General features: G+C 28.0%; 1 protein-coding gene across 1 annotated transcript; it reads right to left on the minus strand.

Annotated features, from left to right (window-relative positions):
* Positions 1-893: 893 nt before the first annotated feature.
* On the minus strand, positions 894-27678 carry Syt14 (Synaptotagmin 14). The gene is made up of 10 exons (XM_016052497.4): positions 27562-27678; positions 25930-26094; positions 18900-19118; positions 16409-16677; positions 14302-14487; positions 10476-10584; positions 7416-7573; positions 6006-6195; positions 3804-3919; positions 894-1898 (listed from the first exon to the last, which is right to left on the minus strand). Exons 1-10 carry the CDS (start codon positions 27569-27571, stop codon positions 1701-1703), a joined length of 1620 nt encoding a protein of 539 aa, XP_015907983.1. The 5' UTR covers positions 27572-27678; the 3' UTR covers positions 894-1700.
* Between the last annotated feature and the right edge of the window lie 166 nt (positions 27679-27844).

Raw genomic sequence — 27844 nt, forward strand, 5'->3', positions numbered from 1 at the left:
TGCCAGAACCTTGCTAAAATCTCGCAAAAAAAATGATTTTTAATGTACTTGACTAAAAATTTAATTTGATGTACAAATTAACCTAGTCAGTAAAAACTGTAATATGTTTCATACAATTCATTCATATAAAAATTTGAATGTGGAAAATATCCAGAAATTAATACTTTTCCAGATTAAGTAGAATAATTATAAAAACTTAAAAGTATGTGCATAACAAACTTGAACTTTAGATATTTTTTTCTGTGATATTTTTTATCAGTATTATTATGAGTCTACACATTATGGTCAATATTATTTCTACATATTAAATTCTTTTAGAATTTCATACAGATTTTCGCAACAATTGTATTTCACTCATATAGGATATTCTTGACTTTATTATTTGAGAATTTATTTATCCATTTCAACAAAACATATTTTACAAATCTGAAACTTTAAAAAAGTAAATAAATGCAAATATTTAAGAAGCACTTTGCTTTTTTTAGATGTTTCTAAATTATTTTATTTTTTGAATATTTTTAATCAGTTTTGAGATGTGAAAGTAATGATATTATATTAAGTACAAAACATAAATGAAGGTATGAAATGATTGCAAAATTTCATTCACCCTTATTCAGCATATTAATACACTCAAAGGGTTTAACAATCATAATCAGAAATAATAGTGCAATTTTAACAAAATCACATCTTAATGATATATTATTCAAAATAATACATTTATTTATATTTAAGTACACATAATAATCAAATATAAAAAAACAAGAAAAATTAACGTTGGTATAAACTCATGTAACATAAAGAACACTTCAATAAATAAACATAAATATAAAACTGCAAACTAAAAATACAGTTTGTTACTTCAACAAGTTTCTTAATAGCTTTTTTTTCAATAAAACTTTTTCCTGAAGTTTTTTTAAGATTAATTTTATCACATAAATTTGAATGATTGCAATACAATCTACGTTGATTTTGGCAAAAACATTCTCAATTTAAAAACATTAAAAATGAAAATATCAGGAAACTAAACAAGTATGTTATAATATTATCCTCCGATGAAAATACGAGATCAGTAATAAGTATTGTTAAATACTTATTTCAAAATAATTTCTGAGATTCTTAACTTATAAACTCAAATACCCAGCTTTTTCTTCTCTTTTTTTTTAAATATAAATTTTCTTAACGTGCAGAAACCACGTTTTAGAAAATTATCTCTGAAAAAATAACATTAAAGTGTTTTAGTATAAACAAAAAATAAGTTAAACATCAAACATTTTCTACAAATATTTCAGACAGATTACAATTGGCGCAAGGGTTACAGTGGTAACAAACAGCTCTTAACAAGTGCAAACTACCAATGGAAACTTAATGAAAAGGCGCTAGATTAATGAATTTCAAAAAGGGAAAGTTGGCTCTCAATGTTTTTCGCAAAGTAGGTTTTTTTTTTTATCCCCTATATCTGAGGAAGATGTAGTGCCAAGAGAGAGCCAACAATTACCAACAATGGTGTTAAGAAAGCGACACAAGGGAAGGTTCTGCTTCAAGAAAATGGTGTTGGCCAGGTGACATTGCCTTCACGGCAGAAAGCTTCAAGTGCCCATCAACATCAACATTCACATTAAACAGGCCAGAAACCGTTAAAAGCCGGAAACCTGTTAGTGGGGTGAGATAAAAATTGCTTGGAAAAAATTTTGCAATAGCCATTAAGTTTCCAAAAGCACATGCCATCGGCATACTTGTTCACCTCTGTTTTCTCGCATGTCATTCCAGTGAGCAAGTTCTTCATCACCACTGCTGTTCAATCCAAGAGAAAACCAGCCAATCATTTCTTTGCGCTTCATGCTTCGCTTGTTATAAACGGATATCATGAGAGTGACATCAGGAAGTTGGAATAAAGCAACCTGTTCCAAGAAAATATAGAATATAATGCAATCTATACTAAAACTGATAATTTACTTGAAAAAAACTGAATTGATTGTTATTTGAGTAATTGGAATTTAAAGTAACTTTAAACTAATTAACATAAAATGTGATGCTGCACTTTTGCACAGATTTTAGAAATCTAACAAAAATATTTATTTTTTTAGCAGCAATTTCATTTCAGACAGAATTGAGTAAACAGAAAATTTCATGCATTTAAAATGGTAAGGAGCAATTGAAAAAACTACAAGTTAGGCTTTTAAAAAAAATCTGCAAATAATTCTGTTAATGTTTAAAAGGCCATTCAGTCAACATGATGAGAAGCTTTGTTGCTAGACTTTGTAGGGGACTAACCAAACCATTTTACAGGCCCCTTTCAATATTCACTTTCTATTAAACATCTGTCTCAACAAAAATGAATGAATTGGGCCATTTATTATTAAAACAATTATTTTTGCTATTTCCAAATTTTATTCCTGTAAGTAAACAACCTAAGATTTTTCTTTTCTTTTTTTAACTTTTCATATTTCATCCATGTAACAGAAGTTGTCTGTCCGTAGTAAAAAATTTTACGTTTAAATAAACATCTAAAATTGCTTAAATAAATTGTATCTTTTAATTCTGTAATTTGATTAAAGTTTTTGTTCCCCTTTTTTGCAGATCTCCTAGAGATTATCACTTTCCTTTCTATTCCCTTTGTATGATACAAGATTTTCGAATTTGGAATGCAAAAATTAGTTTTTAAAAAACTTACTTTATTATATCTTATAAAAAAAAAATTTTTGAATATTACATTGTAGATCCTTTAAGAGTTCCAGGAAGGAAGGGCCATGGACATATATCCGCTTACCCAACGCCTCCTTTAACTGAAAGCCTCCACACGGTTTTTTATAGGTAGTCCGATCAGACCACTGTGAAGGATATCCACATTCAGAACGAGTCACTTAATACAAAATCTAGTTAAAATAAGAAAATGGTAGCAAATATATGACTAAAAGTTTGTTTTATTTCTGAATATTATTGGTTTGCCTTATTCACTTGTCAACCACTACAGATTCAATTCTCAAATACATATGATGAATTTTTCTCAATTACTTTTATAAAAGGTTTTGGATCCATGCGCACAACTGGTTCATTTTTTAAATAGTCTGTGCGGAGTACTTATAAAGGACCGTGTGGAGGCTTTTTGATGTAGGAGGTGATGGCTTACCCCACCCTTAATACATCTCTGAAAGAGAGTATTTTTTTACCATGGAATCTTCATTTTGCATTACTTTCTAGGCTTCAGTTTCCCATAGTAAAGGCAAAGAGCAGAGAGGTTGAGTAGAAGTAAAGTATAGGAAAACGAGTACTTTTAGCAGTGAGATCCATTAAGATTGAAGTAAAAGCTAATGAACACTTTAGCTCACACTCTAAACTGTAAATGTATCATTTTGTCACAACACGTATGTTTTGAAATCAGATCAGTCTTCTTTGCAATTTTTCAGATGAAATGAAACTCATCCAGGAGGTTGAAATGGGTAAATATTTTACATGTGGTAAAAAAATGAATTGGTGATTATATTAAAATAGAAGTTTCATTTTTCTTAATGAAATGTTAGATTTTTGTCAAATGAAAAAAGTATTTAGGACTAACCTGCTTTTTATATTTATCAGATGGCACAAAAACTACTGCTGTCTTTTAATTCAAAATCAAGTGAGGCATCAAAAAGGTTAATCTGTCAGTTCTTATCTTTACAAATAAATTTAGCTATTTTATAAATATATTAAAAATTAATTCAGGTATTTACTGCTAGAAAATATTCAAAATATCTTATAACAATAGAACAGCATTATTGATTGATATATGTTAGAATTAAAATTCCATAATTCCAGGATAGACTTACTTGAAAAATGAAGGTTTCTTTAAAAAGTGGATTTGGTTGACCTCGACGTACAGATGTTTTACTTCGAGCAAGCTCTTGTCCGTTTGAAGATACTAAACACAGCTTTACGTAAGTGTCTGTGAAACAGAAAAAAGTTAACAACAATTTATATATTTCTGACAAGAAGAGAAATTTTTATTACAATTAACTACATAATGTGTTACAATGAAATATAATGGATTTGAATATTATGGATTTTATCTACTGGCAATATTAGCACCTAAATAGTTACAGTCAATTGTAAAGGTCATTAATAAAAAATTTTTTATTTATACAGGAAAAGTTACAATAAAAAGTAACATCAGGATAATGTGGGAAATTAGTTGTCAAATCTGCACTTGAAGTTTTTTGTCAAGGATCTCATTTATACATTGAATGTTTTTTTACGCCTTATCATTGACAGATGAACTTTTCAGATTAGAAACAAATACTTGCGCTACCGTAATGCAAAGGCAATAAATACCTGAAAATTTTCAGCCATCCAAAATGAAAATCAGAGAGATGCTATGCTGGTTTTTCAGAAAAAGTACTTTAAGTGCTTTCAAAAATAGACAAAAAATGCTAATCATACTGAGAGAGTCGCGATCGCTCAAGGGTCCAATGAGGAGTCAGCACCTTCCAATGAGGTGAACCAAGTTCGAATCCCAACAACAGCTGGTCGATACGAATTCCACACCTGGCTTGCCCCGACCACACTGCTGACGGGAAATATTCTCAGTGGTAGACGTATCAGGGTTTAGAGTCCCTTTGCCATCAGGCTAACCGTGGGAGGTTCTCGTGGTCCTCCTCTCAATGTAAAGCAAATGAGGGTTAATTCCACCAAAGGCAAATTTTTCCCAATCCTTGAACCAGGATTCCTTTTGTCTTTTGGATTGGGTTCAAAATTACAAGGCTACGTAGTTGTACATTAGTAGTCCTAAACCCAAGACTTGGGTCGGCTGTTAAACGACGGTTATTAAAATCAACAGTGCATGATGCAAAACTGCAGGATATTGGGAAAAGTGATCAGGAGATAGGTAACCATGATGAACCTACCATGAAGGCAGAGTGTATTGTAATATACAATAAAAATTACAATACACTCTGGACACACTTAAGCAATGCCATCATAATTCAGTATCTATCCTTCAGGAAAACTGCAAAATGGTATAAAAAAACTTTACTTTAATATCATAGATAATGCTGTATTTAACACCAATGTTATTTTCAAGAAAAAAAAAGAATCTCTCCTTAATTATTGGCCTAATTCAGTGAATCAAATTATTTCTCAGTTTTCCTCTAAAGGCACCAATGTAAATATCACACCAGAATTAGCAGGATAATTAAATCTTCTCAGATTAACTGAGAGACATTTTTCAAAATATTGTTCAAAAGAAACTACTAAGAAAATTAGATGACTATGCTTCATTAATTCACATTTCAGCAAAACTCCTCCAAAACAGCAAAAAGAGTAATTACAAATGCCAGAATTGTAACGTAGGATTGTGCATGTAAATCCCTGTTTTCTGATTTTTAATTCTAAAAAAAAATTTATGTAACATATTTAGCTGCCAAAAACATATTTAGTTCTCTGTGTAATGACAAAAATCATTAAATGATAAATAAATTCTGAAAAAAAAAATTTTTTTAAAAATTTATTACAAGAAAAATTAAGTAAATAATGTATGTGAATAAAGAATACATAAAGTATATGTCGTTTGTCTACTTTAAAAAACATTATTGAAGAATGTGCTCATATTTCGTTTATTTCATGGATTTAAGATTTAACGGCAAAAAATTTCTGGCCCTAGAGATTCTCGGCCTTAGTAATAAGCGTGCCTTTGCTACTCCCATCACGAAAAGGTTAACTAAACTAAATATCTTATTATAAATTAAATTTTCTTATTTAAAATTTTTGTCAGACATAAATGCTAAAATACAGTTAAATTTTACAAGTGTACAAAATAAAAAATGGAACAACTGAATAACTTTTGTTCTAATGATATAATTTTTACATTACATGCGATTTTAATAATTCAAAGGGATAACTTTAAATAAGCTAATTAGTTAATGCAGAAGACGTTTTAAGTTATGAAATCAGACATAAAAGCATACTTTCTTTTTGCAAGAGTATTTAAGGTGTTCCGTTTATCATTACGCATATTGTGCATTCAGGATCTTTACCTGGAGCTCTGTTCATCGAGACATTTCGAAAATGACTGCCTTTGTTAACTTCAATAGAAAGCCGTCCAGTTGTTCCATTATATGCTAATCCCAAAAGGAGTTCTGGCAGCCCACCATGCTGCATGGATTGAGTAGATCCCGTACTATCACTTCTGGCCAGACTTGTGATATCTGCCCTTGAATCTGAATGCTAAAAATAAAATAAATAATTCTACATCAGCATAATAAGAACATATTGGAGATAAAATGAAGCTATAAAGATAAAACAATAGGTAAATTAGAAAATCATATTTTTATATCATTGAAATGAATAATATTACTTGGTGAAATAGTTGCTGCTAGAGCTCTACATATAAAAAAATGACTCTTCATTCAGCTGTACACACACAAGTCATTTTTTGCAAAAATAAATTTTAATAACAAGATGTTGAATTTTTAGATATATGTCTAAAGAGTGTAGCTCCAAGGCCTAATCCCTAGAGTACACGTCCTAAGGAATCCATGCATTGGCTATGATTCATTACAAAGTATTGCCAAGGTCTTTGTCTAAAGGTTATAATCCCTTTCTTAGCTTCCAAACTTAAAATGCGTTGGTGGGGAGCATTAAAAATGAAACTTTATAAAATTAACCATGAAGTAGTTTTCGAATCCCAAGCAAATATCAATATTATTAAGCATATAAAATATTTTATGCTTAATTTTGCATGACACAAGTCTTTTTTAATACACAAGTTCTTACAATTAGTCAATATTAGTAAGACAGGCAACTTGAGTATGACTACCCGCAATAATTTCTATATCACTCCTGACATATGTCAACCACAGTGCTAAAACAATCACAGAGGTTATTTACAGTTAAGTTTTACTTCTCGAGAGTGGTAAATTACTACACCAGTTAACTGTTTTATAAAACAGTTAACTAATTTCTTAATTTTCTGCTTATTGTGTTAACTTTCATATATCAACAATTAGCATAAAAAGCAGAAAATTAAGAAATTGGTAGAGGTCGAGCATTAAATGAAAATTTCATGTTAACGAGAAAATAAACTTTTTTTTCATTGACACATAAAACTATTTTTAAAAATAAGTAAAATTTCTGAAATGCATAAAACAATATGGAATGAAAAACATATAACAAACAACAAATCATCAAAAACATATATCTTAAAAACAAAATTTTAAATTAAAAAAAATTTACTTTTCAAAAATTATATCAACAATAAAACTGTCCTGTGTACAATTAAATATTATTTTACTAAATCAAATACATGAAAATTTGACAAAAAATTTTTTTACAAAAATGCTTAACTAAAATCAAATTTAAAAAAAATTTATATAAAACAAAAATATGCATATTAAATACATTTGTTCAAATGAATCAAAATATGAATAAGTAAAATGTATACACACTGTTATGTTTGATCTTGGTTCCAAAGTAAGCCATAGAGTTGTTTGCTGATCCATTCGAATTGATGAAAAGTGAACTATGCATTCTCCAATTAAATGTTCCCTTCTCATGCGTTCACATCCATTTAAACGAAATCGTACACCCATGCCATTTAGCTCCTCTAAACAAAAAGAAACAGAATCATCAATTACACATTTGTTTTGTTTTTAAAAAAAAGAAGCTTTACACTCATTTAGAAATATTTATTTGTGTTTATAAAACTATAATCTTAACTTTTATAAACAAAGTAAATAAGCAATTGTTTGTTCTATGTAACTATGAAATATGTGTCATAATATAGATTATCCTTTTCTAGATATAGTAAAATTAACTTTTATTTTATCTTAGAAATCTTATAATAAATTTAAAATTAATTGTTTCACTAGAAATATGAATAAACATTAATAAAACGAAAAGCTTAATTATTCACTGTTATTTGAATTACAATGATAGTATGTAGTAAAACTTCTGATAAAATGCGTAAGTGCCAAATTATTTCATACAGTTTTCACTTTTGAAATGTCTGTTTTAATAATCAGTTATATTCCTCTAATCGATATTTAAATATGAGACAAGAGTATTTAAATCAAAAGAAGTTCATAAAAATCTCATCTGCTATGAAGGCATAATTACAAATATGATATCTATAGGATTTTTCAAAATATATGGAAATCTACTAAACTCAATGGCGCAACAGCACATAGAGGGCCAAGGCCTACTGTGCCTATCTCAGCTTTCTTGACCTTTGGGCTCTGGGGTGCAACAGCAGATGTTCCAGTTGAGAGGTTAGCCCAACGCAGAACCCCCACTGTTTAGTCCCCAAGCATGCTTGTTACTCTTTTAATCGACCCACTGAAGGGGTGAAAGGCTGAGTCAACCTTGCCCGACCCAGAGATCGAACCAAGCACCTGTGGCATGACATCGTGCAGCGCTACCACTCAGCCACCGGGCGTCATATGGAAATCAGGCATGTATAATATACACAAATGCATGAATGCTGTTTGCGAAAAATTAATAAACATCGTTGAAATTTTTTATCATTACTAAAAAAGGAACAAAAACACCGAAAAAAGTGGGTCTTTTTCGAATTCCCAAGAAGAAGAAAAAAGAGGGAAAAAAATAGCACTGAATGCATTTTTTGAAAATATTTCACTCTTATATTATATTTCGATTTTTATATATTATATTTTTGATCTGATGTGTGTTCTGATGTGATGTCCCATGCATTTTTGCAATTTCTTTGGCTATGGAACCCTACATAATCAAACTTCATCTGGTGGAACAACGACTTAATAATTAAAGTAAATAATGACAATTGTATACGTTATAACTATTAAGAAAACTCTTTTTTTGACATTTAAAATTTAGAAAGAGGAATAAAAAAATTTCATTATTTTATCATTAATAATCTTAAAAGTAGGATTTAAGTTAGACAGTTGAATTGGCAGTCTTGGAAATGAATCTAGTCTAGCTAAAAATTTCTCTTCATATTGCTGTTCTTAAAAAAAAACTGTAATAAACACTGAAAATGGCTATTTAAGAAATGTATTTCTTTATTACAGAATTCAGTTATTTTATTTTGATTTGAAAAACGCAATGTGAAATACTATCGCAAGTTTTTATAAATGCATGTTCTTTTCATAATTTTTTATAATTGTCATTGGAAAAATTATATACTTACTTAAAAATTTTCCTTTTTCTCTCTTTGGCATATTGCTTTAAATATAATTTCATAAAAATAATTGGAATAATAACTGAATAATAAATTATTGATTGGATCTAAATATAATTAGTTTTCAAAAATGCTAATAAAAAAAAATGTTGGGTTCCGTTGACATTAACATCATTTGGGAACCGCTGGCTTAGAATACCATATTAAGTAACATTTACACAACATCAAAACTTCTGGTCTAAGAATATACAGAGAAACTTTCAGGAAAGACCACTTGTGTATAGCGACCCTCTCTAATTGCGACCACTTTTGAAAAGCATGAAATTTTTTCCATAGACTTTGTGTTGAAGAAAACGTTCAGAAGAGACCAGCAAAACCTCCCCTAGCTACTGGGTAAACTTCTGCCCCAAATGTGGAAAATGTCAAATAAGGAAACACGAAAAAATATCAAAACAAAAAATTGTAACAAAACAATGAATTTAAATTATTTGTGAGTGGCTCTTATTTAGAGAGTTCTTTCTGATGATCTCTGAAATAGATCAACAACCTCATTTTGCAGTCAGTGTACTAAAGGTGATGTTATCAATGAATTAGTTTTAAAGTTGAAAGTTAAATTATAAAAATAAAAGGTATTTATAAAAAAAACTATTCATCATAAAACAAATAAAACTCTTCTCATTTTTTAAAGCTAACTAACTTTCATGATATAAAATTAAAAGCAAACTTAAACAAAAAACATAATTTTTTATTTATTTAAAATAGCTCTATCATTCATAATTGGTAAATTTGTTTTTACACATAATTATATCAGTATCATTTTTATTGACTCTAAATTTTATTCATCAATCCGGTTTTTACGATGCGAACACAAGTAGCATTTCCCTACTAAGAAAATGACACTGAGTAAAATTAAAATTGCTTGTGAAAATTCATATACTTTCAAAAATATTTTGAAGTCAATGAAGTCACTTAAGAATGACCAACCTCCATTAACGACCATTTTACTGCGGAACAGAGAGTGGTCACTCCCGAGAGGTTTTACTGCATTATGGTTGGTACTGTGTGCAATAACTTTTTAAATCAACACATTAAATAATAGAATTTCAAGGTCAAACAATGTTTTAGAGACATTTTCTCATTGTATATATTTCAATGATGATTTTATTTTCAAATTCACTGAATTCTACTGAAGGTGTTTTTCTACTGAGTTCCCCAAAAATCATGAAAAGGCAAAATGACTAATAACAACTAATAAAAAAAAATTTAATTTAAGACATAAAATAATGATATCACAAAAAAAAATAAACTAGTATCCATAAATTTATTATTTTTGAAGAGACGCTAAACTTACCTGGGGATATTCGATTAAAGATAAAACTCTCATTGAATTGTGGCTTGCAACCAGTTCTGATTTTAGTTTTGAACTTTTGCCTTTTGTGGGGTAACAAAAGAAGTCTAACCTAATAAATAGAATACTAATTTTGTAAATGTGAAGAAACATTTAATGAAAAAAAAAAGATAAATTAAACTTCATATTCCATTTAAAAGTTTTATATAAAAAATATTTTATATTTTAAATATTTTATATAATTGTAAAAGGAATATACTTCATAATCCTTTTACAATTTCAAGTTACAGAATGAAAAAAAAATTATTCATACATAAAGCAACTAATAATAATCAACATTATATTATATTGCAATTAAAGTATAAATACAGCAAAAAGTGACACAGACAGCAAAAAAATAATAATAAATAAATAAAACATAAAAAATATGGTTATAAAATTAGAAACTCAAATGCGAAGACAAGGGTGAAAAAAGAATTATCCAGGTTCACAATGATTCATGCTAATTATGTTAAACAGCTTTGAAACAAGATTTGTTAAACACATCTTTTAACCCTTCATATTGTGACTACTATGTGGTGATACAATCATAAAAAGAAAATTACAGACACAGATCAGTGTCAGTACAAATTGATATAATTTTTTAAAAATAAAATAAAGTTTTTAATAAATTCTAATTGAAACTAAAGCTTAAACCCATTATAAAAAACCGGAGTATTTTCGAAGAAAAAAATTTACAACAGAAAAAAAAAACTATCTGCTATAAACTCACCAGAAACAATAAAATGACAAAAACTTTGCAATATTCATGCATGTTTTAATATGTTACTTTACAGCACTACTGTCGGACACAACTTTAAAAAAATACATCAAATATGATGTGTGGCTAACGTTCTATTAAAATTAAAAGCAAATTACATACTAAGTCTAAATCAAATTTTGTTAGTACCACAAAACTTTGCAATTTTTTAATATGTTATAAAGCATATTTTAACACGCTGCTTTTCAAAGTTATACAAATACATAAGAATAGACAAATAGAAACAATAGACGAAACAATTTGCCTAGTTTTTATCCTTTATGTTTTATCCTTTTGTTTTTATCCTTATTTGCTTTATGTGTTTTATATTTTATATTATGTATTGTATTCTCTTGCTGGACTTTGGCAAAACCTTTGGGGTACAGAGAGAGCGATTTTAGACTTTTGTTGTGCTCTCTCGGTGGAAAAGGTTTTGCTTTTATGACTTCCGGAGCTGGTACCCCCTGAAGACGTCAGCTTCGGCTGTCAAACTTATCCATTTTTTTTTTCATATTTCATTGTTTCTTTTGCTTCAATTCCTTTCGGATTCTCTGCTGCTTAGCGCGTTTTTCCATTGGAAGTATTATTTTTAATTGCTTTTAATTTTTTGAATTTTTTTCTTAATATTGATAAAGTGAACACCTCTTTGTGACAGAGAAATATATTTGAAGCATTTGCTAAAGATAGATGTCCACTTAGAAGAAAGACATGCAAATTCAGAAATTAAGTTGTAAACTACTTTAACTAACTTAATATGACAGTTAAATAAATACAAAATTAGAAATAGGGATTTGTATGGACATTTATTTAAAATTAATAAAATAATAATGAATAAAATTCTAAGATAACTATAAAAATACAATATAGGCATTGCTCTCATATTAAATTTACAATCAGCAAAGGAGTAAATGCAATATATTTTAATTATTTGGTTTTGTAAGCTTAGCATTTCATAATAGACCACAATTACAAATAGAAATTAAATATTTTCTTACAAGTAACACATTAATTAATTTAAGATTTTCAATAATTTAAATATTATTGACTAATTTCCAAGTAAATAAAAGCACGTATAAAAACTAGGACAATTGTTTAAACAAAAATTGATAAATAAATATTTTGAAGGTAGTTTATACTTGTTTTAGAAAAATCTTTCTGTTTTATTTATAACTCAACAAAACACTCACTTAGAAACAATTATTACATTTTCAGAATAAGGTGATTTAAATTTATATTGAAAAGAAGCATTTTTCAATAAATTTGTCTACAGGTAACTTTAAACTAAATTTTTCCAAGAAAGCACACTTCATACTAATTAATTTAATTTCCAACCAGTCTCGTTAAAATTCTGTCACCATTGGGCTAACCATGGGAGATTTTCATAGTTTGTTCTATATGTAATGCAAATACACATAATAGCACAACCACTATTGCCCCTTCTTTCCTTTAGATTTTTTTTTAAAATTGAGTTTAAAAAGCAAAAAATAAAAATATACCATTATTTATATAGAATAATATCTTGTAAAATATTTGACGAATAGAAAATTAAACAATTTTTCATATTTTTTTAATATTAATTTTGCATAAATGTAATGGTACCCAGGTGGATACCCTGAACCGGCTGAGTATTAAAACCAAATTTTTCTGGGTACCTGGAATTAGCCTGGAAATCAATAAAATTTTGACTGGGATACCAGAATTAGCCAAGCAATTTTCATCTGATACTCAGAACCAGTCAGGAATCTTTATTGGTTACCAGGACCTCTGTACTGAAAGTACAGATGTTAGTACATTTGTATTTTCTACAATATATATTTATGTTTAACAAACTTTTTATTTAAAGCTGTGCAACTCACAGTATTTAATGTTTCAATTATTAAATTCAAATAGAATAACTAGCCAAATTTACCAAAATTAATATTTAACTTCATTCTTCAGATAAAAATTTAACGTTTTTGCAAGGTATATTTATAGATTACATCTAGCATATTTTCAATCACATTAATCAAGAAACTTCGTAGTCTCTGATCATGACAAATTTCTTGTTTTAATTATATTTTAAAAAGATTTGAGGAAAAACAAACAAAAATAGAAATATTAACTTTAAAAAAACTTACACATCTATTGCTTACATGGCAAGTATTTTATTAAAAACAAGTACACCACTTATACTCTTTCAAAAAAAAGGCATTAAAGATACTCAATAACTCCGTGGCAGAATCGTGGCAACACGGCAAAATTTTTGCAAAACGTTACCAAATTCTTGCAGAAAGATTTTTTCTTTGGGAAGTAAAAAATTTAGCTTTTCTTTTCTGCAGAAGTTTTCAAATTACTTTATCTTTATTCAAAAGATGCCTTTTCTGTGCATAAGAGTGGTAAAAAAATGATTATGATTTTTCTATTCCCATTTAAGAATAATGAAAAAGAGAGAATAATGAAGTAAAAAATTTGGGTTTTTTTCTGTAAAAATTGTTTTATGTTTTTTCATGCAGTTATTACTACTGATTTACACATAGCTTTTAAAATCCAATATTTTTAATACAATATTATTTATTACAAAAACTGAATCTCTAAATGAAAACCCACATTTAGTAACCCCTTTTGAAGAGTTCAATTCGCGTGATTTCGGAGTTGATCTTTCCCCCCCCCCCCCAGTAGTTACTGCTACAGATTTCATGATTTTTTATTTTTTTAATGTGATGATGAATTACAAAATGCAAAAAAGGAAATAATTAGCGTGTTATCTTCCTACAAAATGCGAAAATATTTCCCATAATATTAGAATAAAAAAAACATATTGCATATTCAATTAAAAAAATTATTTTTTTTTATCCAATTTATTTATTTATTTATTTTTTGAAGTTAACGCTTCTATTGCTTTAAATTAGTAACATGTATATTTGTGATTTTTAAGTATCTTGCAGAAAGATATTAGTATTAGAGAGGTATGTCGCGGAAAACCTGAAAAAATTCTGACACAAGGCTCAATAATATTCTTGCTAAAAAAAAATAATTTGAAATTGAACTAACTTGAACATGATTTGAGCCTCCTCTCTCTCTATCAGGTAAATCTTGAGCTTGAAGAACATGAACTGTCATTTTCTTCAACGGAGAATCATAAGCGAACCCAACTTCAAGAGAGCCACAACGAACAGCACTACTGGTCTCTTGTTCTTCAATATTGCATTGAAGATCATTCACATCAAAGATCTGATCCTAATCAATACAATAATAAAAGTTTTTTTCTCTTTATTTTAAAAAGAAAACTATTACCAAGTATTGCATAATCGGGACAATTGTTTTTGTATAATTCAAGTTAAAAAATCAACTTCTAAGATTAAAGCTTTAGAACCAGGGTTGGGGTTTTGGACGTCCTAAACTGGTTTTGGACAGGACATGTGGGTTTTACTGTCTTAAACTGGGTAAAACTGTCCTAAACTGGGTAAAACTGTCCTAAACTGGGTAAAACTGTCCTAAACTGGGTAAAACTGACCTAAACTGAATAGTACTATAGATATACTTGAATAGTACTATAGATATAAATAGATCTGTTTATGACGAACCAAGCACTTAGTCCCTAATATTTTAACCGGTATGACAAGGCCAAACTTCAGTTATGTACCATTGAATGAGAGGACCAATTGAACTTGATTACTGATTAATCTTCCTTTGTTTAAATTGAAGAGTCAAACATTATTAAAACATTATTAAAGATATTATTAAAACATTATACTTTTAAAAACAAATATTCTCTAGTATATTTAATTATCAATATGTTATTAGTTCTATGTTTATTTTACCTCTTAGATATTGTTCAGATAAAATTGTGACATAATTTGAGTAAAAGGGTTTTGGACAGTTTAAGACAGTTTTGGACAGGACGGTTTAAACCAGGGTTTAAACCGTGGATTAATCCATTCTGTCCTAAACCTTGCCAACCCAGTTTAGAACCAACTTAATTTAAATCAGTAATTGTAATAAAGTAAAGTATAGGTTTATAAATATATTAAAATATTTCTCTAAAAAACTGGTAATCATTAAAAAAAATATTAGCTAGTGATTAAATTCATACAAGGTTTCATAAAGAATCTTGATATGGAACTGAAAAGTTTCATATCAAGATACATGGAGACATCTGTATTAAAGTAATGTTCCCTAAATATATAAATAAATATACAATCAAGCTATTGGAATAAGCAAACCCAATTAAACAGTTTGTTAAAAAAAAATTAACATTTTATGATTGGGTAATAAAGTTTGGGAATAAAATTTTATTTAGAAATAACTGTAGTCATAGTGATTATATAACAACAATAAGACATTCATTGCAGTTTAAGTTCGTATAACTTTTAAAAAAATGGTCCCAATCAAATATAAACATTTTACGGTTTTAATAGTCTTAAAAACCCTAAAGAGTTTTAGAAGGAATTTCCAGAAATAATGAGGAAAGAATGCTTCCTGTGGTTTTATAAAGGGTTAAATAAGGAACCTATAAATATAAAAAAATAAATAAATAAATAAAGTAAAAACTTTATTTAACATCAACAGATTGAGAAACTCAACTAATTCTTCACATTTCTCTGGATTTTGATGGTCAAATTTAAAGTTAATTTCACATAGTTCGTTTCTGTAAGTTATATACAAAAGTCAATATTAGTTGTAGGCAGATTAACATATTACTGAATAGCAAGACTTCAATTATACATAAAAAAAATTAACAAAGAAATAATAAAAGAACAAAAACAAGCATATGTATAAAAAAACAAATCACTTTTGCCAATTTCATTTCATGCATTAAAATTACTGAGCATATACTGAGAAATTATGAATATGCCTTCTTTCAAAATAAAATTTTAAACATAAAATTATTTGAGTATACATAAAAACGAGCAAATTTACGATAGTTACCATAATGGGAGTAATTTTTATAAACACTAAAAGGCGCTAACGAAGCAAAGAAACTTCTGAACTAAGATAATTTTGCAAATTACCAACACATTCATCTACTCAATGAAATTATTCATTTCAGCTAATCACATTATTACTTCGATAACAACAAAAATAAATAACTACAAACAAAAAAACTAACCCTACTCACTTTGACACTAACACAAAACATTAAAATATAATTTCTTACTTCCATGACAGAATCTCCACAAGCGGAAAATGTATCATTTGAAGCAGCAGGAGAATGATCAGCTGTTTGGAAGGCACTATTCTCATACTGCTGAGTTGTACGGCTATCTAAGAGTGGCTGTATTACAGCCTGACCATCATCTGGTGTTTCTTCACTTTCGCTGGCCTCACTGGAGAAGGAAACAGTACTTCCTGATTTCCCCACTCCTCCCTTCTCAAGCATAGATATTGGATCATGACTTCCTCTTTTATTTGAATCAGACACTTTCACTATCAAAATAAGATGTGAGTTATTAATAAGTAATGTATAAGACTGTTTTAAAGCAATAGATTCCATAGCTTGCCAATTTTGAAACATTTAAATTATTTTATCAGCACAAATATAAAAAAAAAAGTGTCACTTATTATTTGCACAATAAATTGTGCTACTTTTCAATAAAATAAGGAAGATAATTTCATGTTTACCTAATAACAGTTTGTACAGCTGTTCAAAACTAGTTCTTAAATTTTTCCATTCATGTAAAACATAAAAAGTTATCCTGCATTAAGTTTGTATTCACTAGAAAATTCATGGTGAATACTAGAAAGTGTACAAAGTTATTTTTATGATATGACTTATTTTATTAAAAAATAGTTGTTTATAGTGAGCAGTTTTTTTATGTTAGTAACCCTAAACAAATTACCACTTAAAAAATTATTTTCTAACTTCATATTTTAAAAATTTTTTGTTTGTTTAAAAATAATAATTATAAAATAAGACAATTATGTTTAATTAATTTTCAACATTTTCAAAAGTTATAATCTATTCCAGTACAATAATATAAAATACAAAAATTGTCTTGGTGTGTCATCATAATAGTTGGCCAGACAGCCCAATGTGAGCCAATGCCTTCCTATGAAGGCTTCTCCATGACGACTTCCGATTTATCTTTGATCTCCAATTCTTTTCATTAATTGCGAGAAAATCAGACTCCACTGCGTCAGCCCACCTCAACTGCGGCCTTCTCCGTTTTCTTTTTCCAGTGAGTCTAAAAAGCAGTATCTTTTTCATTGTGTTGTCGTCACTCATTCGAATCACATGGGAGATCTAATTCATTCTATTTATTTTTATGTATTTAATAATATCAGGTTGTTCATAAATCTTGTACAGTTCAAAGTTAAATCTCCTTCTCCAGTTATTGTTTTCACTTACACCACCAAGTATACTTCGCAAAATCTTTCTCTCAAATATTGTGACATTGTCTTGGTGTGTACTTTCTTATTAAAAAACGATAATACTAACGTGGTAATGATAATAATAACGGAGAAAGGGAAAAAAGGAGGGGTTTTTTTAACAAATAATTCTTTTTAAAAAATGCCACAGTTTTTTAGTTGTACTCTAAATTTTCATATTAAATTTCTATTTTTGAATAAAATGTGGAATACTCAGATATCTTTAGAGTTAGAGATTGTTTTACTGTAATGGTTTGCAAGCTGTGCAAAGTTTAGAAGCTATTTTTAAAATGTATCTTCTAAATTATATGAAGGCTGAGATGTTCTTAAATTTTATAAATAGGTAACAACAGTCAACTCTTCAATTCTTTGAACATAATATTATTTCTAGCTCAATAATATAATGACAAAAATGCAGTTAATTTCGTTTCATTTTCATTTTATCACATTCATTGTTTTTATCACATTCATCGTCATTATCATATTTACTAGAAAATTCATGTAGAATACTAGAAAGTGTATAAAATTATCTTTATGATATGACTTATTTTATTAAAAAATAGTAATTTATAGTGAGCAGTTTTTTTATGTAAATAATCCCAAATGAGTTTTTACTTAAATTATTTTATAACTTTATGTTTTAAAAATGCATTGTTTGTTTAAAAAAAAATAATAAAATAAAACAATTACGTTAAAATTAATTTTCAACATTTGTAAAAGTTATCTATTCCAATATAATAATATAAAATTCAAAAATTTTCTTGATGTGTCCTATCTAATGAAAAAATGATAATACTAATGTGGTAATGATAATACTAATACTAACGGATAGAGGGGGGAAAAGGGGCTTATGCCAGAATATTTCTTTCTATTGACACTCTAGCTGAAATAAATAAAATCATAAATATGACTTCAGGTCTAAATATCATTAATTATACGAGTAATATATCATAATATTGTGCAATCACTTAATTCAATTGGGGAAAAAATAATCTACTTAAATGAATGCTAAGCACAAATAAGTTAAAAACAAAAGAATACAGTTTTCACAAACAATGAAAGAATTCAAGTACGCTAATAACACAGTTTTCTTCTTCTTAAATTACCAGATCAAGATATTAATATGTACTACAATGGTCTCAGTTACATAGTTAATGAAAAATAATGTCTTATCTTTAAAAGGTTTTTTAATAACAATTTAAAAAAATAGGCTACAATAAATATACAAAAAATGAAAATAAAACAATCTTGCTAACTTAAAAATGGTAGATAATACTTACAGTGACTGGAAGATCCATTGTACGGTGTTAAAGAAGAAGGAAATAAGCTGCGGTGTGTCTCATGATTTTCTATTATATTCCCTCCATCCGCATCACAGTTGTCACCACTACTTATTTTACGCAAGCCATTATAAAGACTGGAAGACTGTTGAAATCGCTGCAAAACTTCGTCTTCACTGTCTGTGGAAGAATCCACTTCCTCATATTGAAAAGCATTACCTAAAATAATATGTAAAATCAAATGAATATCATTCAATGTATGCCGCAAAGTAATATATAAACCACAGCAAAGGTGCATAGCCAAACCTTTCAACAAAAAATGTACATCTTTTAAGTACTTTTTAACAGGGTGCATAGCCAAATCTTTCAGCCAAAAATAAGCACCTTTTAAGTACTTTGTAAGCACTTAAAAAATATTTTTAAGCCCTATATACATTAACAAAGGGCAAAATAATTTTCAAAGACTTCACATGATCATGATAAAATAGCTAGCTTCTGACAAAGAACTCCTTTCTTGATTATATTAGCCACCATAAAAAGATCGAGATATTTTTCGGTTCGATGTCAGAGGGTGGAAAATGAAGCCTGAAATTGAGAATATCTTGCAAAATGCAGAAGAGTTGCACATGAGAGTGGTAGAATCTCACCGAACCCAGCTCAGTAGACGCACATGCAGACTCCCAAGTATTTCATCAAACATGTAAAATGATTGGCGTTTTTATACGCTACGGGGGTCAATGTTACGGCGAAGTTGATTGTGGTTGAATGAATTGTGAATAACGTTGAATAGATGAAAAGCAAGCTTTTGCATAATACGTGGCGAAAATCAACATGGTAAAGAAGAAAAAAAATCTCATTTTCGAAAAGGGAAAATTAAGCACTTTTTAAAAACGCCCCATGAAAAAAAGTACCTTTAAAGGCTTTCAAAAAACGAAAATAAAGAATAAGCACCTTTAAGCACTTTTTAAAAACGCTATGCACCATGTTTAAGCACTCAAAAAAAATTTTAAGCACTACTTACTTAACAAAGTGCAAAATAATTTTCAAAGACTTTACATAATAATGATAAAATGACTAGTTTCTGACAAAGAACTCTTTTCATGATTATATTAGCCTTTATAAAAAGAATCAAGAGACTTTTCGGTTCGATAACAGAGGGTTGAAAATGAAGACTGAAATTGAGAATATCTTGCAAAATGCAGCAGAGTTACACATGTGAGTGCAAAAATCTCACCGAACCCAGCTAAGAAGACGCACACACGTATTCGCAAGTCCTTCATCGAATGCCAAAATGGATTGTGGTTGAATGAATTGTGAAAAGGCTGAATAGAACAATGTAAAACTCACACTTTTTGCATAATTCGTGGCGAAAATCAGCATGGCAAAGAAAAAATACCTTATTTTGGAAAAGAAAAAATTAAGCACTTTTTAAAAACACCTAATGCAAAAAATGAAAATTGAAAATAAGCACCTTTAAGCAATTTTTAAAAACGATACCTATTCTGGTGACGGAACTACATTAAACTGCATTATTGAGTAAAAAAACATTTTGCGAAAAATGTATGATTTTTTTTTATTATTATTATTTTACATTTCTATTAATTGTAGTTTCATTTATTGTAGCATAAAAGAAAGTAATTCACAATCATCAAAATAACGCATAAATGATGCACTGTTTTAGTAAGATTTTAATTAACAAATAATTTTATCATTATTTTTCACAAAATAAATTAAAAAATACAACAGAACAAGCATCAAAACTTTCAATTTTAATACAAATATAAAAACACAAACTGCAAACAGATTATGTTGCTAAATTTTGAAATGCTCCAAAGCAGTTAAATATGAATCAGGAAAAACTGAAAAAATAAAAAAGAGAAATTAATCTATTCAATTTAGTTATTTAATTGCCACATTACTATTATTGCAAAATTATGTATCAAATGAAAATTACGCCGTCTATTAAAGAAATTTTTAATAAAAGCAATTTGGAAAGTAAATTATTAATGGTTTTGAAGGATTAAAAATGGTACGTAACACAGGGATATTTATTTAGAGCACTTTAAACACCGTGTAAAGTAAAATAAGGCTATCTATGTATTTTATAAGCACAAGCAGTAAGGAATATGTAAGCATAAGGCAGTTTGCATTCCCAACTGCCCGATGAGGAGAGGCACATTCTTACCAATGTAGCATTATTTTTCTGAGCATGATATTTTTTAAAAGTTTCAATAAATATTCAAACCAATGGTTTAAATGCAAAATTTAAATTTTAATGAAAAAGAGTTGGTCTGTTGTATAGTACTTGCTACATGCCTCATATCAACAACAAAGCAAATAAGAAAAAATTTCTTTTTTTTTTTCATTCCAAGTTTAGTTTTTCCTGAACTAAATTGAACATTGAAACATAACTCCTTAATTGATTTTAGTAAACAGCTGCAATGTTTGAGCTAAATTATAATTTGTTCTATTTTCCAACAAAGATTATACCTGAAACAAATATTTATTATAATACTATAACTATTCATCCTTTTCATAAAAATTTAATAAATAATTCTAAATATCAACTAGCATAGAGATAAGGTTGCAAAATATTTTATGCTCAATGAAAGTAATAATTTCTCTATTAAATGCTAAAGTTGTATCAAATATGTTTAAAATTATCAAACACATAATTATAAAAATTATCAAACACATTTAATGAAATGAAATTGGCAAAAACACAGAACCAAAAACGAATAAACTATAAGACATACATATTTTTTAATCATAAGCAATGTTCTTTAAAAGTAATTTTAACCCATTACAAAAACTCACCTTAACCTGAGTTGCTAAAACCTTAATACCCTCAACAGATTCTGAAATTATAATTAAAAAGGAAAATAAAATAACCAAAAATAAATATAACACATGCAAAAGTAGAAAACATAACATAAAAAAATAACAAAACAAAAATAAAAAGTACAAACAAAAAAATAAAGAATACTTTAACCCACTGGTGGTTTAGCAAACAGGCAAAATTGGGAGAATGTTCCCGTATAGTATTTCTATATCTATTAACATGGAAAAACCGGTTTTGCTTTGCAGAAAAGACTGCAGATTAAGCATGTAAATGCATGTAGATAATGCATGTAGAACCAGCAGTGGGTTAAGGTGATATAAGAGATAAATAAAATTAATTTTTTATTTGTTTTAATGTACTTCCCTTATAATTTTGCATCATTAAAGTACCTAGGGATAAAAATTGATAATCCTGTAAAAATTTCAACATAATTTAGCAATTCATATATGTACACAAAAATTATTCAATATTTATTTCTTTGAATTTTCACATTCTTATTTATTAATGAATCATCTAGTTATTTGGTACTAAAAAATAATAGGAGTATATGGGAAAAAATATTTTTTTTTTTTTAAATTTTAAAATACTTCAAAGTAAAGCAAATTCAAAATCAAAAGTTTGTGATGTCGACTATATTGCTGTCACCAGTTTTAAGAACTTGATTCTAACCTCATAAAAAATGCCAAATTATATATTTACTTACACAGATATATTGTATCACAAAATTTTAGCAGTATCACTCAGATTCACTTTATGTTTGGAAAAATAAAATTAAAACTAGAGAAAATGTTTTTAAAAAAAATAATAGTAATAATTTTAACAATTTTCTAAAGTTTACACGTCATTATGACACCAACCTTTAACAGATGCTTCAGCTTTGCCACAAATCCATACCCCATTTATTTATACCATGCAATTTTTCATCGAAAAACTTTTTTTTTTTTTGTAATGTCAAATATTAGATTTTGTGAGCAAAAACATATGATAGAATGAGAATAGAAACATGGAAAAGTTTTACTAAAAAGTAGAATTTTATAAAATAATTGTGATAGATGTTAGAACCATTTAACTGTAATCTCAATAACTGATTACTGTTACTGACAATTCTAAGACTGGTTATTTTCCAGGTATAGGCATATAAGAAGTTTCCAAGTTTTTTGTAAAAAATTTTCAACTTTCCCTGACTGTTCCCTGTTTTTTAGTGTTAAAATAAAATTCCCGGACAATTTTCCCTCACACATGGGAACCTTGTTTAATAAATAATTATAAACTTTAAAATTAGTTAACAAATTTAAAATCAAATTATAAAATAATAAAAGAAATAAAACAGTAGGCATAACAAATCTGTTAGCATAAAATACTTTTATATTAGCAAATTAAATATAAAATACTTTTCATCATACAGTTGAACTTTTAAAAAATAAGACTATATTAGAACAAAAGTTCAAAAACTTTATAAATATAAATAATTCATGAAACAAAATCCAGCAAAATTTCATCTGCTTTCTTAATATGGTCTATAATTTTTCATCAATTAACCAATGCTCATTCATTTAGGAAATTACAATGGTATGTTTTTATAAAGGTGGTTTTGTTGAATACTTTCAAACTATATTTTTAAAAATTGGTAGAAATATTATCAATGTTAATAATAAACAGAATTAGTTTCGCTAATGTAATCAAAATTACATTTTGTAACATGAAATTCATTTTTATTTAATTTCTTTTTCTATTATTTTTTAAATTTACTTTTACCTTTCAAATTTGATTTTTTCCTCATATTTTGAACCAATCAATTTTATCGTGTAGTACTAATTAACCAGCAAATTCAGATGCATTATCTATCCAAAAGTTTTTGAAAAACCAAACATAATCACTAGAAATTTTTTCTATTTCGTAGAGTTACAAAAAAGTAAAAAAAAAATTTTTTAAGGAAAAATAAATTATCATCAGCGTTGAGTAGCCAAATCTTTCAACAAAAAATAAGCACCTTTTAAGTACTTTTTAAGCGCTCAAAAAACATTTTTAAGCACAATATATATATTTACAAAATGCAAAATAATTTTCAAAGACTTCACACAATCATGATAAAATAACTAGTTTCTGACAAAGAACTCTTTTCTTGATTGTATTAGCCATTATAAAATGATCAAGAAATTTTTCAGTTTGATGATATCAGAGGGTGGAAAATGAAGGTTGAAATTGAGAATATCCTCCAAATTGTAGCAGCGTTGCACATGAGTGCAATAGTCTCACCAAACCCAGCTCTGTAGAAACACATGCGGACACATGCAAGTATTTCATTAAACATGTAAAATGATTGGCACTTTCATAAGCTAGGGACCGATAGTACGCTGAAATGGATTGTGGTTGAATGAATTGTGAAAATGTTGAATAGAACAATGTGAAAAGCCCGCTTTTACATAATACGTGGCAAAAATCGAGATGGTAAAGAAAAAAATCTCATTCTCGAAAAGGGAAAATTAAGCACTTTTTAAAAACACCGAACGAAAAGGCACCTTTAAAGGCTTTTAGAAAATGAAAATAAGCACCTTTAAGAACTTTTTAAAAACGCTACGCACCATGATTATTATGATTTCCTATTAATTCTTCCCGATTTCAGAGGAAAGAACTCCCCTTAGATAATGACATTCACACAATAATTCACTGTTTCTGAAGGATTTTAATAACTAGTAATAGTAGTGCATTATTTACATCACACTAGAGCCTCACTATGAGCTATTGGCAACAGCCTGAGAAACATTTTTGAAGATAATCCGAGGACATGCCATCACAATTTTTGATGTTTTGCAGAGGGGAGAGACTCTCCCACTCTCGTATCCTGACGACATGCACACGAAGTTAACCACTTTATTGTAAAACAGTATATTGAGGACTGATAGAATGCATTTTCAGCCTTATGCAGGTTGGTCAATGTAGTCACACATCCCCTCACTGATAGCTGCTAGTGGAGCTTGAATTCAGTTATCTACCAGGAACTGTGTCTTACGATCACTCCACTGCAGGATGGATTTCAATAAGAATTTTTAAAAAAAACAACTATTTATTTTTCACTCTAAAATTGTTTTTTTTTTAATTATCTAAGGATTGAATTCAAAGGAAATAATAAAGTAAATTTCATAGTTATATATTATCCTCAATATTTATAATCAGAGGTGTTTAAAAGATAATAGTACATAATCATTCTTATTATTTAATAATAATCTTTGTAACATTTAAATTTACCACTGTTTTCTTGCTCCTCATCATAAGGACTTACAGGGGTCTGCCCAGACATTTTGTGAAAGGTCCTGTTTTTGTAAAATTGCGAAAAAACTATTCATAATTTGTGAATATAAAATAAGCGTTAAGTCACATTCTTTCAACCAGGGTCCTGCTTTTGTGCATTTGAGCAAATAGGGTCTGTTATTGCAAAAATTGCTAAAAACCTTTTCAAGTTTTTAAATTGTAAATAGATGCAAGATTCTGCACAACAATTGCTGCTACTAAATTAGAGATGCAACATACAAATATTTGGCATTTAGCCTATACTGTTCAACACAGAATATTCATTTCAGGTGAATAATGAAAACAAAATCACTCACATTTTTAATAATTTCAATTGACCTATCTTAAATAACACAACTTAGTAATGTATTACTTTTAATGTGTAATGCATTAAGTAAACTTAAACAATTCTTAAATTTATAATGTTTTATTTAAAAAATTGCCAGAAATTTATTTTTATTTACAGAATATTTTATTAATTAATTTTATGAATAAATATAAATTGATCAATTATTTATTCACAAAAAAAAATTATGATTTAATATTGATAAGAATGCACACACGATGTTTGTAAAAGTAGAAATATTTTCTTAGAATACTACATTTGGAATTTAAACTAGGGGAAACTTAGTTTGTCTATATCTGCCCCCCCCCCCCCGGGGAAGAGTTTTTCGATTAACAAGACAATAATGAAGATAAACAAAATTGTGAAGGGTCCGATTAAGAGATAAATTATTTCGTGAAAGGTCCGTTTTTATGAAAAGATATTTTGTGAAGGATCTGCTAGCGGACCCAAATTTCTTCTAAACAGACCCCTGAGTTACTACAACTGTATTTTGATTCTTACTGAATTATATATAAATAATTAAATAGCAATTTTTAAAATGAAATGCCAATTACCTAAATCTTTAGTTGCAGGCTGGTTATCACCCAAAGGTTTGTCACAACACGGAAATCCTCCAATTGTAGCAAAACATGCATTTTTTGTCATATACAAGTAGAACAACACCAATAAAATTAAACAAAAAACTACAGCAAGCAGAAATGCTGATGCTTCGGTGGGAACTAAAAGAATAAAAATTATAACATTTATAAATATATATAAATAGAAATGAAGATATGTAAATTGAGAACTCTTAAAGAGGAAAAAAAGACATTCAATTTATTATTTGTTGTTGTTGTCCAATTATCATGAAGTATAGAGCGTCTTTCAGAACTATTCTAGACACCCGTCTCGCGTCGTGGCGGGTACCATAGTTACGAGGAAAAGTCACTTTGAATAGGGGTGGGTGAATAGTTTTGTCTTAATCTTGGCATAGGTCATCGTGAGTAAACCAATCGACACCTTCTTTCCTCAATTTCACCCCCATTAGAAACGTGCTCACACTTGTTACCATTGTAGAAGACAGCCCCAGACTTTTAGTCTGGAGGAGTTCTCCTCAAAGCCGCACTACATAAAATTTTGATCAGAAGATTAATATAATGTAAAAATTTTCTCACAACCTAATTTTCTAGAAATCTTTTAAAGAGTTTCATTGTTAGGTGAAATACTATCATACAAGAAAATACATCGAATTCTGTTACTGTGAATCTTTAAGAGAAAAATATTAATATGTACTTAAAATAGAAAAAATTTGGTTATTTACAAATTATCTTTTTTTAACTTATGAAAAAAATTTGAAATGAAAAGTTTAATCCATAAACAGCATATTCATTAATTTAAAGCCATTAGTTTTTTAAAAAAATACCAATAATAAATATGAAAATAAATGAGTTATGACTAAGTTAGTGCAATTATTATACTAATATTCAAGCCAAGCACTAAACACAAAGGTTTCTGTTTACAAACGAACTTTTCCACTTTATTGAATCAGTAAATATCTTCCCTTAAGGAATGAAAAATCCTCTATACTTAATGCATGCTCGAGTATGAATACAAAAGTTTATGTTTAAGAAATATTGTAAGGTAGAATAAATGTCAGAAAAATAAACAAAATTCCAAATTCATATACATTTTTAATATCATTGCAAATCACAACATTATAAACAGGCATTTAATAAGTTGAAGATAAAGTATTTTTGTCGAAGTAACTTTTGTTATTGCTGAAATTAAGATAAGATTTAAAAATTATTAAACTATATGCCAAGCGCAGCAATATTAAAAACTTGTCTTAAACCAACTTAAATTTATTATAAATGCATAACACAAGAGAAATATTCGTTATAAGCATATGTTCATAGTTAACATTAGGTTTCATGAAATCCGATGAATTATTTATAAAGCGCAGTTTTAAACTACGTGATTCTAATGCAAGAAAATTCTGATATTCTTTTTTTTTTCTTCGCTGTTCATAGAAACTCATAAAGAAGAAAACCTTACATTATTAGTATCTAACAAAAATTATTTTAAGAAAATCTTCATAAATCTATCCATAACATATGCACCTTTTTTAAACTAATAAAGCGTTCACGTTAAAATCAAAAAAATTTGCTTGAAACCAATTTTTAATTATAACTAGCATTTAGTCTTACCTTCAATCATGATTCATCGAAAAGACACATCACAATTGTCAAATTTGACAGTAAATGTTTATTTTCATTTTGCTTGCAAAATGCAAGGATTCCGAAACTCTGAATACGATTGCCACTTTTTTAAAAATAATGGTAAAATTTATAATTTTAATAAAATATCATTCTTCTTATATTGTGCATTTTTTATATTAGAACAATTTTTAATTTTTATATATTGCATCAAAAGCAAAAAATTTTTAAACTAATTAGAAAACAAGCATATAAAAAGTTTTTATTTAGGTTC

This window comes from Parasteatoda tepidariorum, chromosome 5 (assembly GCF_982258835.1).
Source record: "Parasteatoda tepidariorum strain Cologne lab strain chromosome 5, Ptep-v5.0, whole genome shotgun sequence".
Lineage (NCBI taxonomy): Eukaryota > Metazoa > Arthropoda > Arachnida > Araneae > Theridiidae > Parasteatoda > Parasteatoda tepidariorum.

Coding starts and splice junctions, on each gene's coding strand:
- Syt14 (XM_016052497.4), bottom strand. Junction 16,678..18,899: donor CAATGGATCTTCCAGTCACT/GTAAGTATTATC, acceptor TTATTTTGATAG/TGAAAGTGTCTGATTCAAAT. Junction 3,920..6,005: donor CTCGATGAACAGAGCTCCAG/GTAAAGATCCTG, acceptor TCTGTTTCACAG/ACACTTACGTAAAGCTGTGT.